The sequence below is a fragment of the Cyanistes caeruleus genome, chromosome 7 (assembly GCF_971803275.1).
Source record: "Cyanistes caeruleus chromosome 7, bCyaCae1.hap1.1, whole genome shotgun sequence".
NCBI lineage: Eukaryota > Metazoa > Chordata > Aves > Passeriformes > Paridae > Cyanistes > Cyanistes caeruleus.
The window spans coordinates 35160916-35173318 of record NC_141707.1 but is presented as its reverse complement, the minus strand read 5'-3'; the positions used below and the strand labels follow the sequence as shown (position 1 = coordinate 35173318).

The 12403-nt window shown below is 40.0% G+C and overlaps 1 protein-coding gene and 1 long non-coding RNA gene across 41 annotated transcripts in view; one reads left to right on the top strand and one right to left on the bottom strand.

Moving 5' to 3' along the window:
* The window catches only part of LOC111932316 (uncharacterized), a 38378-nt gene that overhangs the window by 502 nt on the left and 25473 nt on the right, over positions 1 to 12403 (top strand). For both annotated transcript variants that reach the window (XR_015289539.1, XR_015289540.1), the window contains exons 2-6: positions 1715 to 1828; positions 2761 to 3094; positions 9719 to 9873; positions 10415 to 10501; positions 11894 to 12138. This is a non-coding gene — a long non-coding RNA (uncharacterized LOC111932316). The remainder of the gene's footprint in view (positions 1 to 1714; positions 1829 to 2760; positions 3095 to 9718; positions 9874 to 10414; positions 10502 to 11893; positions 12139 to 12403) is intronic.
* The window catches only part of R3HDM1 (R3H domain containing 1), a 49870-nt gene continuing 43878 nt past the window's right edge, over positions 6412 to 12403 (bottom strand). For 32 of the 39 annotated variants that reach the window (XM_086898626.1, XM_086898637.1, XM_086898631.1 and 29 more), the window contains 5 exons: positions 11292 to 11461; positions 10932 to 11082; positions 9600 to 9679; positions 8724 to 8808; positions 6412 to 7844 (listed from right to left, as the gene is read on the bottom strand). In XM_086898626.1, coding sequence (XP_086754752.1) covers positions 7495 to 7844; positions 8724 to 8808; positions 9600 to 9679; positions 10932 to 11082; positions 11292 to 11461 — 836 coding nt within the window. In that variant the 3' untranslated portion in view covers positions 6412 to 7494. The remainder of the gene's footprint in view (positions 7845 to 8723; positions 8809 to 9599; positions 9680 to 10931; positions 11083 to 11291; positions 11462 to 12403) is intronic. The other 7 variants (XM_086898627.1, XM_086898632.1, XM_086898649.1 and 4 more) reach the window with 1 other exon arrangement.

Genomic DNA, 12403 nt, shown 5'->3' with positions numbered 1-12403 from the left:
AGAAAGGATGTCTAGACATTGGAACATGATGCCCTGGGAGGTGGTGGGGTCACCGTTCCTCTGCTCTTTAAAGAAAACCTGGATGTGGCACTCCGTGCCATGGTCTGGTTATCGTGGTGTTTGGTCAGTTTGAACTCGATCTCAGAGGTCTTTTCTAAACCAGTTGACTCTGTGATTCTGTAATGCACAATAGAATATAAGTATCTCAAAGGCAGGTACCAAGAGGATGGTGCCTGACTCCTTTCAGTGGTGGGTGCCCAGTGACAGGAAGAGCAGCAATGGCAGTACAAGAAATTTCACCTCAATATGAGGAAGAATTTCTTTACATTGCAGGTAGCAGAGCACTGGAATAGCTGCTCAGGGAGGGTGCGGAGTCTCCCTCTCTGAAGACATCCCAAACCCACCTGGCCAGGTTCCTGGGCCACCTGCTCCAGGTGACCCTGCCTTGGACAGGGTGATGCCCAGAGCTCCCCTCCTGCCCTGACAATTCCATCATTCTGTGAGGCAGCTGCCAGAGAAAGGGGCACCTCCTGCACTTGGGGCCGTAAGGATGGCCACAGCCATCCCTGCCGCAGCGCTCACCCTGAGGGAGGCAAGGGCATGACTGGGGGGAAAGTGATGGAGGAAATGACAGAAATTTATGTTAAATTGAACAAAAATTGAATGTGGTGTGCAGTGATCCTCCACGAGGCAGGGGGTGAAGCCAGGCCATCCTCCCTGCTCCCAGGCTTTGTGGGGGACTGGCACAGCACAGCCAGCACAGCAGAAGGACTCCTTAGTCGACATTTCACAGCAACGGGGACAGGACAGTTGATGTCAAGTGCTCTAATGGTAACATTTTGGACAGAACACTGCACTTGAGCTTTTCTAAAACACCACTAGGACTGTGACTGTGTGTACTGGGTAACTTGCTGAGGCAGACACTGCAATGTTGAAAGGCCAAAAAGCACAGTCTTTCAGTCTGGAAAGCTTTTACTGTTGCACCTTTTGTAACTGGATAATAACAACTAAAAAATCCTACAAACTTACAGTGAAAAGGAAGCAAATCAGTGCTGTCAACAGTGTACAAAATCTGTTTTACTCTCCCAAGATGCAGCATATGGAAGTCGTGTCACAGTAATTCTGCTCACTGGATGAGCTTTGCATGTGTGTTGTGCCTCTGAAAGTTTCGTAAAGAAATACCATCAGAACATGGTTCTGAGATGAATTTGTAAAAATTTTGAATGTTTTTGTATTTTCTTTCTTCATTATACAAAACAGATTTAAGGACAATGCCAAAGGTTGGATAGTATCAAACTATAAATTTGTTTTTGGAGATAAAAAAAGAGACGTCTCTGTTACACAAGTGCATGTAGATTCTGAGGAGTATCTTAAATTCTTTAATAAATTCGGATGTGTTGCACTAATTCTCTTGACATTTCCAGCAACTGTAGTTTGCATTTACTGCATATGATTTGGAACCCTAAGTTAGAAGCCAAGTTTCATGAGAAGGGTGAGTGAAATGTTGAGCACTGTATGTTTTGAAAATTATGTTGCAAGTATGGTTTTCAAACTCTTCGATACTACTTTAAACAAGGAAGAAAAAGAAGGGCTTACTATTGACTGGACATGTAATTTTTGTGAAGGTGTACAGTCTCTTACATGCTCAGGAACTATTATTATTATTACATTCTCAAAGAATTACAATTTTAGGAGTGGAATTCTCCAACTGTAGGGTCACTGACTTGCTGCCGTTGGATGTGCCTTTGCTGTTCATCTGACAGCCTTTAGCACAAGTGTCTGGAAACAACAGAGGTCTTCTTCTAGAAGAGCAAAGGATAACTAACTAGTAAGTAGAACATTTTATTGAGAAATAAGAAAAAATAGTTTGACAGGTGGAACATACCTGGGATTCAGTTCTTTGAAGGGGGATGTCTTCTGTGTTTTCAGTTATTGGCATGGGAAACAATGCAAGGTAGTAATTCACATTCTAAGAGACTAATTTTTTCTCCCCAAAACCAGGACACATCCATCTGGATTAAAATGGAAATTATCTTTATTAGGGAATTCCTATTTTAAATTGCATTGTTGCTTCACCCTAAATCAACAGTTAATTAACAAATCAGTTATCAGTTTAAGCCAGTAAAAAGTCAACAAATTTGAGCAACCGTGGAGTCAAGGTCTGGTGTATTTCACAGACTATAAATCAGTGTGGTAGACTATCAGAGCACACTTATTAATGATATTTCTTAATAACTACATTGGAAAACCAAAGAAGGGCAAAGCTAATTAACCCCACAGCTAGGGCAAAAGTTAGGATATTAGAAAAAAGCAGAATGCCAGTATCTGTCAAGTTCAAACTGAGGCCACTGTAATTCAAGTATGATGTGCAATATTGCGTGTAAATATTCTTTTTAAACTGTCAAGTAATTTTGGGAGATCAAGTGTAACAGATCCCTTGGTGTTGAAGTCAGTCCCTACCCCAGCCAGCATCGAGCGTGCCTTCCACCTCTGCTCTCCTGTGTCTGAAACATTCCACTGCTGTCAGCACCATGGATTGTCATCAATCCCCAGCTAATTCAGATTCCCAGTTAACTGGGACACAGGAGCTGAATTAAGAAATAAACTTCATTGTTAAGCATTAGCCACAGCAACACAGTTTATTTTTATAACTTATTCCAGTTTTAAAAGCATACAACTGCCAGCGACACACAAGTTGTCCTCTACAGCTCTTTGGTTTACAGCACTGGGCTCATCTGATACTCTGTTTCTCTTCCCAAGTGCAGGCACAGTCCATTACAGCTGCATGCATCCCATATAATGACTCAGCGCGTGAGCTTTACCAGTGAGACTGGAAAATGAAAAAATAGCAGCAAACACTGAAGTGTTTGTCTCCTGGACCAAATTTTAATGCTTAATCATGTCTTCAGCAAGATCCACTTTCAACCCAACAAATTTTGACAAACATCGTAAAGCATCAAGCAGTTGCAAGCTTGATAAAAAAAATAAACCTTACGGTGAGGGCTGCTGAACTGAGTCAGGGCCAAACTCCAGCCCTACGAGTGTGAGGACACAAGGCAGACACTGGAGTGAGAGGAGGCTCATACACGTCGTGGTAAGAACATAATTGCACGCATTTTCAAGTAATCCAAGAGACAACTTCATTTACACTGAAGGTTTTGGATGTGAATGGTGACTTTAGTCTTAGGTTCCAGAATAAGATAACTTACAGGGACTTAATTTTCAGAATGTTCTGGAAATCGGGCCCTTTTAAGGGTTTTGGTCTACATCCAAGAAATAAAGCTTCCAAAATGAAGCCACATTAACATTGTGCACTTTAATTTTATACTTATTGACATCAGTAGCCAAAATACCAAAAACATTTTAAATGTTAATAGGAGTAGGACATTGAGGAGAAGCAGTGCATCAACCTTCATGAAAATCAAGATGTAGGAACATTGAAGGGATTGAAATAATTCCTTTCATTGTTAGAAATATATTAAAATTCCAGCTACAATAATTTTTCATTACCTGTAACTTAGAAGTGTTTTGGTCAGTTTTCTCCAAAGCTTAATCTAAACATTCTTTGCTTCAGGGCTAAATACAGGAACTTAAAGCCTGCATCAATTTTATGTTGAAAAAATATATCATGGAGCTAAATAATATCTATAGAAGGTTGTAATTTTGACTCCCTTTCAGGCATCAAAGCTAGTACAAGGTTAACTCAAAACAGATAAGTCAAGTGTGATGTTTTAAGGCATAAATGAGTGTCATAGGATAAGAATATAAACATTCATTCCACCTTGAGAGGGAACTGGCCTGCAGATAGGAAATAGGTAAGAAGATCTCCTGTGAAAGGTGTGTTGTGTACCTGAGTACCATATTGGATTCACTGAGCTACACGGTTCTTGTGGTGCTTTGATAAAACCCTATCTGCAAAGAGCTGCCCTCTACACCTGGATCTTGAAAATCATGTGTCCTACAAAAGGGTTGGTTGCAGGTGGAGACACCCAAGCACTACAGTCTGTGTGCACCACAGTGCAGGGTTTCTTTCTTCACAGACACTCTGCTCCTTTTCATGTCATTTTTCTAAGTGTATGTGAGTGAAAACAAAATATTTCATATTAGAACGGGTCACATTTGCTCAGGGAGGAATGTAAGGGAAGATGCAAGATGCTTGTTCCCAACCAACCGTGCCTTACCAAAACACATCAGCCACAGCCTGGCAGGCTTATGCGGGCTCTGAGGATATTGTAGGGTCTGCTGGAATGATCCAACCAATTCCAGCATCCAGGCCCATGGGGTTTGGGGAGTCCTCAAAGTATGGGGCTTAAATTTATTAAGTTTTAATTATCTTTTTGACTAATATCAGAAATTATATGAAGTGTTCACAGGAGGGATTTTACAATGTGTGTTAATTAAAAATTAAAATCAAGAAATAGTAACTTGTGGTGGAGTAGATAATGGCCACATTTGTTCAGTTTTTCTGCTTATTCTTCTAGTGCTTTTCCTTAGTTGTGAAAGTTAAGACATGCTCTCAGTAAAACAAAACATATTATATTGCTGCAATAGAAGTCCTCACTTAATTCCTTTTGCCACTATTTGCTTTAAAAATAGCTTTAATCATAAATGAGAGGAAGCTCAAATACACTGGAGTACTAAAAGATTTGTTGAGAACATGAGAATGCATTTTACGTGCATCTATTTAATGTATGAAGTATTATTTGCTTCCTAGACCGTGATCCAAATCTGTGGAACAAATGCAGTTCCAGAGGTTTTGCACACATTACCTGGGCTTATGTGGTTTAAGGAACCAAAAGGAGCAGGAGAGTATAAAGGCCAGGAAGGTATAAGCTCTCTTGGCTAGATGCATTTGCATCCTGTTTGCTTACTAGAGAAAGTACAAAATAGCACAAAGACAGGAATAAACACAACTGTGAAGTGGAAATATTTTAATACTTTGCCCACTGTAGATATCAGAAGCCTCTGACAGTGTCAAAGTCCTGTGAATTGTACCTGTGTGGCTCATATCAGCACATTGATAAAAAACTTTACCTGTCCCTGTTTAACACAGAATAAAACATCCTCAGAAAGGATGGCATACCTGTAGTAACTGGGAAGGATTGGTTTCTGGATTAGAACACAACTGGCTTCTTTTATGTTTTAATTTTTTCTTCTAGGGTAACTTGTATTAAAGTTTACAACGTCCTTGGTAAAAATTAAATATTTTCTGTGCCTCGTTCGTAACCAGTGTATTCCTCCCTTCCCAAAGGGCTGCATTCTCCACGCTTACCTCCCATTACCTTTTCTGTTTATTGTGAGGACAGTTTAAGAAATGCAGTAAGCTATGCAACATCCTTTGGAAAGGGTTTGATTTGATGCAAAATTTAGTGCTGGGCTCATTCAGAATAGATGAACTCTCTCAGCTACTGCCTACCCTTCTACATCTGAGAAGAATCTTGTGGAATGAGTTAATGACAGGAGGCAGCTGCCTTGCTGGGCTGAAACACCTGTCCTTACATCTCTTTAATCTCTTAGCTGCTTTTACAGGATTTAAACCACAATCCTAAACTAGCATGGGAATCAGCAGGAGCCAGTCACAGAATGCAGGCAGTAGTCATGTGTCTGTGCTGTTCAGAGGAGGGAGTATTTGATAAACTGGGCTTTTACCAACTTTGGGTTTGGGTGCAGTAAAGTGCAGCAGTCCAGCCCAAGGAGCAGCAAGAAATACATCCTCAGTCAAGCACAAGTACCATCCTTTTAGAAAAGCAGACTGGAATGAATACATTTGTCTTTTATCTGGGGACTTGAAGCTGAACATCCTCCTCTTTGTTTTAGGGGAGCATCTAAGTTTACCTTTAGTAAATATGTGTTGCTGTAGTGTTTTACAGGATCAAGTCCCATAAAACTAATTTATTAGGCTACATTATTCCCAGACAGGTCAGTTTTCTAAGTTTTCCTCCAAGTACTTCAGCACTGTTTGGGTGTTCATGGATAGAAAAATTTGTATAAACAATGAGAATTAATGCTGGTTTGGGCACCTTAATTCTTCACCTTTATCCCCTGAAAAAAGTTGTTTAAACACAAAGTTTGAGTTTCCTCAGTCACAAATGCACAAAATGATAGCCTTATCAAGTGACCAAGTAGTTGCTTGTCTACACAGCAAATCAGTTCCTGAGCTAAAAATAAAAAATCAGAAACATCTTAAAACATCTGATTAATTTCTCTTTTTTACTTTTATAGAGAAACATTTAAATATTATGAAGGGCTGGATAACATAAATGCCATAGAAGGAACAGCAGGTGATTTTTTAGGAGGTTCCAATATTTGTGGGTTTAAGTTCTTTTCTCACATTTGAAACAATCCCAGCCATTAATATGAGTTCATCCAGGTTTCAGAAAACTAGAAGCTTAAACAAGTGCACTGAAAAAGTTTGTGTTTGTAAACATTTATTCTTTTGAACTGAAAAAGGCTTGCATCAGCACACATTGTACAGACTTGCAAATTACACAAGTTGAAAAAAGTTTTGTTTCATTTATGTGCAATGAATCTTTAATGTCCAGTGAGCATCTGCAAATGATGAAAACTTAAACCATTAAAAAGGTTTCCAGCACTTATCAAACACAATTATCTTAGCGTGAAAAGGAAGAGAAAGAGACCCATACTGGTGGGAACACAATTAAAGTGCAAACATTTTGTCACTTGTATGAAGATACATAAAGCTTCTTCACACTTTTGTTAAAAAGAAATATTAAAATGTGATACAGTGAACATTTTTTGTAACCTATTCATAATCCCCTTCTAGTAATTATTAAGCTTGCTGGATCAGAAGCAAATTCTTCAAGGGTACAAACTTGTGATCTCTTTTGACATTGAATGTATTGCAAAACACAAGGACCACCTAAGGGAGTCAGTTACTAAAATGATAATCTCTTTTTCTTTTTTAAAAAAAAAAACAACATAAAAAGAAAAAAAAGAAAAAACAACAAAAAAGAAACCCACACAAGGGACAAAGAACAGGTTAACTTGAAGATCTTGGGTAGTTTGCTAGAAAATTAATATAATTCCTTAAGAATGGTTCTCTTTTCCCCTCCACCAATCCTCAGGTTCCTGCCTTGGAATGGATAGCTGTGTGCTGGCTGTGAAAAGGGATTATAAAATACAAATCTGCATATGGATTTTTATGAACATCTGCTGTACAATAGAACTTTGGATCTGATACAAGATTTCAAAAATATAAAACAAAACTACTATAAAAGTAGGGGGCATTTCAGCAGCGTTCCTTACAGAAAGCTGCCTGTCGCAAAGATGATTCCTTGCTATTGTCTGGGATTAACTCTGTAAATTTTTTTCATCTTGCTGGATTCACTGGGTTATTTATTCTTCAATGGCAAATGTCATGTGACAAAACATCCCAGGAGTCTCTATGAAGAGAACAGAAACCCCATGACATCAAACCAATCGAGGAGGGAGGACATGGAAGTAGCAAAGGCCGAGTGTCCAGCGGTGTAACTGCTACTGCGAGCTGGCCCTCTCCAGGACGTGGAAGTCGTAGTGCTTCTTGCTGGTTCTCAGGCGGAACTTGCTCACTGAGGTACTGCTCTGTCTCTTGAGCGCGCTCTGCGCGGCCGCCATGCTGGGGAAGGTGGCCAGGACCGTGTAGGTGGACGCCAGGTCCCCGGCGCGGGAGGGCTCCGTGCCGCCGTCCCCGCAGAACCGCCGCTGCTGCTGCGCCTGCAGGCACTGGGAATCCCGCAGCCACCGGATCTTGGCACCCACTTTCAACAGTTCTCCAAAGAGTTTCTCTGCTTCCATACGAGTTATGCCTTCTGGCAGCTCAGTAATTTCTAGAACCTTCCCCACAACTGAAAGAAGAAAAACAATGAATCTAAATTGGTTATTGCCCTTAATGGTACAACACCCTAAATGAAAAATTACTTATTTCATACTTTTATCTCCAGTCAGCTGATACCAAATCCACAGGCTTTGCCTTCCTGATGTTCTAGAGAGCCTTTGGCCTCACATTTAGCACTTCTTACAAATATAATTTGCTTACTTGTACAAGTGTGCAAGTAAAAGCTGGGAATACAAAGAGGGGAAAATAATAAAAACCAGTCTGTCTCAAAAAAAAAAATCCTTTCCACTAAACTGTTACAAGAAACTGATTTATCTTCTGTGAAGAGCTAACAGTAGGAAGCAAAAATTCTTTCCAGTAAAGGTATTAAGACAGATGCCATCAGATTTCATTTGGATGACATCTTTACAGATTCCAATGAGCTAATCTGTAGATCTCCTAGTATGTCTCCCACATCCATGTGCTTATATATATTAGAATGGGAAAAACTAAAAAAAGGAAAAAGAACAAACTAATTTGTGGTTTATGTCTGATTTCACTTGCTACACCAGTAAAAGGAAGCAGGGGTGTGTATAATTAATATTTAATGTTACAGTATCATAGAATTTATGTCCAGTAAACTGACATACTTGCTCTTTTAGTACTGTCCAATCCTGAACTTCTCTGGTCTTTTCTCCAGCCTTCAAAACTACATTTTTCCCATTTAACTTCCCTCTTCCCCTCTTTCCATGTCTTCCTCTCCATCCTTATGTTTCCAATGTTTGCCATGTCCATTTCTGTCCAATTACTCTTCACTCTGGCCCGTCTCACCTGTGCTTTTCTTGAACATTCTCAGTCCATCAACATGATTAATTTTTCTGGAAGACTGTGTCAGTCAGCATTTCCATACCTGGTTCTCCTGCACCAAGATCTGCTGAAGCAGCCTTCTTTGCTGGTTTCTTTCCCCTGTTTCCGTGTCTGTTTCCAGGCTGACACTGGAAAGATTGACATAAAGGGTGTACATTAATGACAATCCATCAATATATTAAAGTTTCTAGTCAGCTCAGTGAAAAGCAGTCAGAGGAATGGAAAACAACCTGCACTACCATGGGACAGAGAAGATTTTCATATCCAGTTTTACTTATTGAATTTGATAATCCTGAAGTCAAGCACATTCAATCCTTCACTACAGAATAAAGGGAGTCAGTGATGGGTGGGGAGGGGGGGGGGGGAAATCACCTTAATTCATTTTGGAAGAACACTCCCCTGCCCCAGCCATCACATCTCTAAGGTGGAATTGGGCAGAACTGAACAAGGTAGAGGCAAGGGGTTTGTGTGTCCCAAAAATTAAATAGAGGGAAACGCTTTTCAACTTTGCTAACACCAATGTTTTGGGTTTGTTTTTCTCATAAGGAACAAACCCACTCTTTTTTAGAAATTACCGCATGCATTTTTTTGTTTCTTTCTTTTTTTTTGGTTGGTTGTTTTTTTTAGGAATGGTTACTTGAATAAAAGAAAACAGTTTTAGCAAAGGGACCCCTTTAGATTTTTGAATTAGCTAGTGAATTGCTTAAAATAAAAAAAAATGTTTCTCACTTTTTTAATACAACGAACAAGAACAATGGGGAGTATTGACACGGAATAAAACTTATTGCAAAGCAAGCACCTTCCACTCAGTTACTCTCCAAGTGCAATAACACATTCCCCTATTCAAGGTGGTTGTAATGGCAATCTTGAATTGGGTTTTTTTTCATTGCTGCCATGAGATTGTTCTCAATTTTAATACCTGTTGGCTTGTTACTTGTCCACGTAATAAAGATGGATTGTATTGCAGGGGTTGGCCAAGCAATGGGTATCTGGCATCTCCTTAAAGAGAAAGGTAATTAGAAGGTTTTTCTGTTACAGGAAATCTTCCTCCAAGTCCATCTCACACTAAATATGTTACACAGAAGAGAAAGCGGAACTGCTGTGCACAAAGCTGAGTGTCTGGCTGGGCTAACAAACTCAGAGATGCCCTTACTCCATCAGTGTCAGCCACATCCTGATCCCAAGGTGAAAAGGTACAAACTTTCTGGTGTTCAGGGATTACACTCAAAGTTTTTCTTCACTGCAGTCTTAGATAAGTCCTTTCATTTCAAAATGAGCTTAAGTCTGAAAGCTCCTCTCAGTATGCTAATTTAGTCATTTTCATGGTTATAACCCTGATTAGAGCCAGGTCCATCTTCAGATTCCCATTTGTTGCAAGGATGCACAAAGACAATGCACTAGAAGTCTTCAATAATCACAACAGATTAAGGGAGCTAAGAAGTGTGCTTCAAACAGGCCACCAGGAATTTTTACTACAGCAGAATACAAAGCAATGGCAAAGATTACGCAACAAATAAGAGAAAGACAAGAAAACAAAGTTCTCTTTATTAATAAGAGAGATATACAAAATTTTCTCTAAGTTTTGCTTTAAAGTAAATCTTTCTGTAAAATGGACCTGTTAATTTTGAGTTTGGGAATACTTTTGCTCACTGACAAAAGGGGTTTATATGATTGTATTTTAAACATTATCAACTAGCCCATTTCAGTGAGAACTCCCCATTTTCTGTTTTTCAGTTGACATGGCAGCAGAGGATTGAAATTCTTCTGCAAGGAATTTTTTGTGTCTTTGGGTGGGTCCTCCTGTCTGAAATGCTAACTGAGGTACAGTCCTGGCTATGTGATCCATCATGTTGTTCTACAGAGGAATAAAGAATACATGTTTATGCAGTGGTGCAATTCAGTGCATCATCAGCTAATTATTTATGGTTAAGACCTGAAGCTAAATTCTAGCAAACATTTTATTAATATTTTCAATGCTGAAATGGGAAATTTCACAATGTGAGAAAGCCAGTGTGCTAGAGAAACACATTAATGAGGAGATGAAAAGCCTTTGAAGATATGGTGGACAGTATCAGTGCACAGTGATAAGGTGAAATGTTAACCTATGTTTGAGGGATTAATTTTGGTGATTTTGCTTCAACAGCAATACTACTAAAGTGAGCCACAACTCCTCAGAAAATCCTCATATAACTTGTATTTTAAAACATTCAAATAGAAATCATACACACATTTTAGTTAATTAAAAATGTACCTTGTCCAGGGACAAAAGGTCTAGAAAACTGGGACACAATAGAAAGAGGTGTCAGCGTGGGACGGATGTTCTTCATGTTTGACAGCTGGGCTGGTGCTGGTGATTGGGCCGGTGAGGTGACAGGGCTGCCCAGTTGAGGACTATGCTGCAGCTGGAATAAACAACAGGTTAGTGGTTCAAAAAGTACTGCCTGAACATGCTGAACAGCACCCACAGCCTTCAAAGATTTAAATGAAGGTGAAAGAGCTCTGTTGGGTGTAATCACAGCAAGATTTTTATTCCCCAAAAAGAACTTTTGAGAAGAGATATAATATATACATATTTTAAATCATCCTGGAGAGGCAAACCAGCACCTCCTACCTGTGCAGCACCGTCTAAAGTGCTGAGTTCCGTGGCCTTGTGCCCGCGGGGGTGATCACAGTAGTACTTGCCGGGTTTCCTCTGCGGTGGTGACGGGTTCCGCGGCGCGGCGCTGCCGGGCACGTTGAGCTGCATCATCAGCACGCCCCCGGCGGGCGGCGGCGCCACGGCTGCAACACAAGAGCCACGGGCACTGTCAGCACGGGCCGCTTAGCACATCGCCCAGGAAGGCACCAAGAAAAGGACAAATTACAAACGGAGTATGTTTTGCTAAAGAAGCTGCTGATTCTAGAAAACTGGAGCGGTATCTTCCATACAATTACAACTCCACTATCAGCTACACCCGCAATAGTTAACTTAGAGAGGTCTTCCCAGAATGAGAGATAGTGGAGCCACTGAAACTCATTGCTGAGAATATTTTTGAAAGAAATCTATTTATTAGTAGATGACAGTCTTCAACATTCACTGCAGTTTCTATCAGAGCTCTGTGTTGCAGAATGTGTTACTAAGTGAAAATATGCTTAATTTAAAAATAGAAGTTTCCTAGTTAGTTTTACATGATGTACAGCAATGCAGACTCAAAATGTTTTTTTCTCTGATAGGATGGCATATATCAGAAAGACCTGGGATCAGCTTTTAGCCTAGGCAAGCTTACAAGTTCTGCCTTAGGAATGCTTTCCTGGGCAGATCCTGCAAACTGACTCCCACTTGGGCACTGTGGTCGCCACAGAAGCTCCAGAGTTAGGGGAGAACACCTGAACATTCAGCACTGTTCCACAAGGTTTCACACCAGGAGCTGTAAGGAGAGGCTGCCCAAGAGACAAGCCATCTCCCCCTTCTGCCCCAGGTAATTTATATAATGCCCTTTTAATTTGTAAGCAGTTGTTTGCAATTTCCTTTTCTGCTTTACATGCTTTTTACAGCGTTTCTCAGAAACCACAATTAAAACACACAGTTTAAACATCATTTAATCATCCATTTTTAAAGCAGGATTCTGCAGTCTTCTCAATTTACTGCCATGTCATAGCACAGCATCAAGATACAGATTATAAAATGCATTCATCTGGTGTTTTTTATAATGGGCTATTGTTTTCACTACCCCTGGGCTTCAA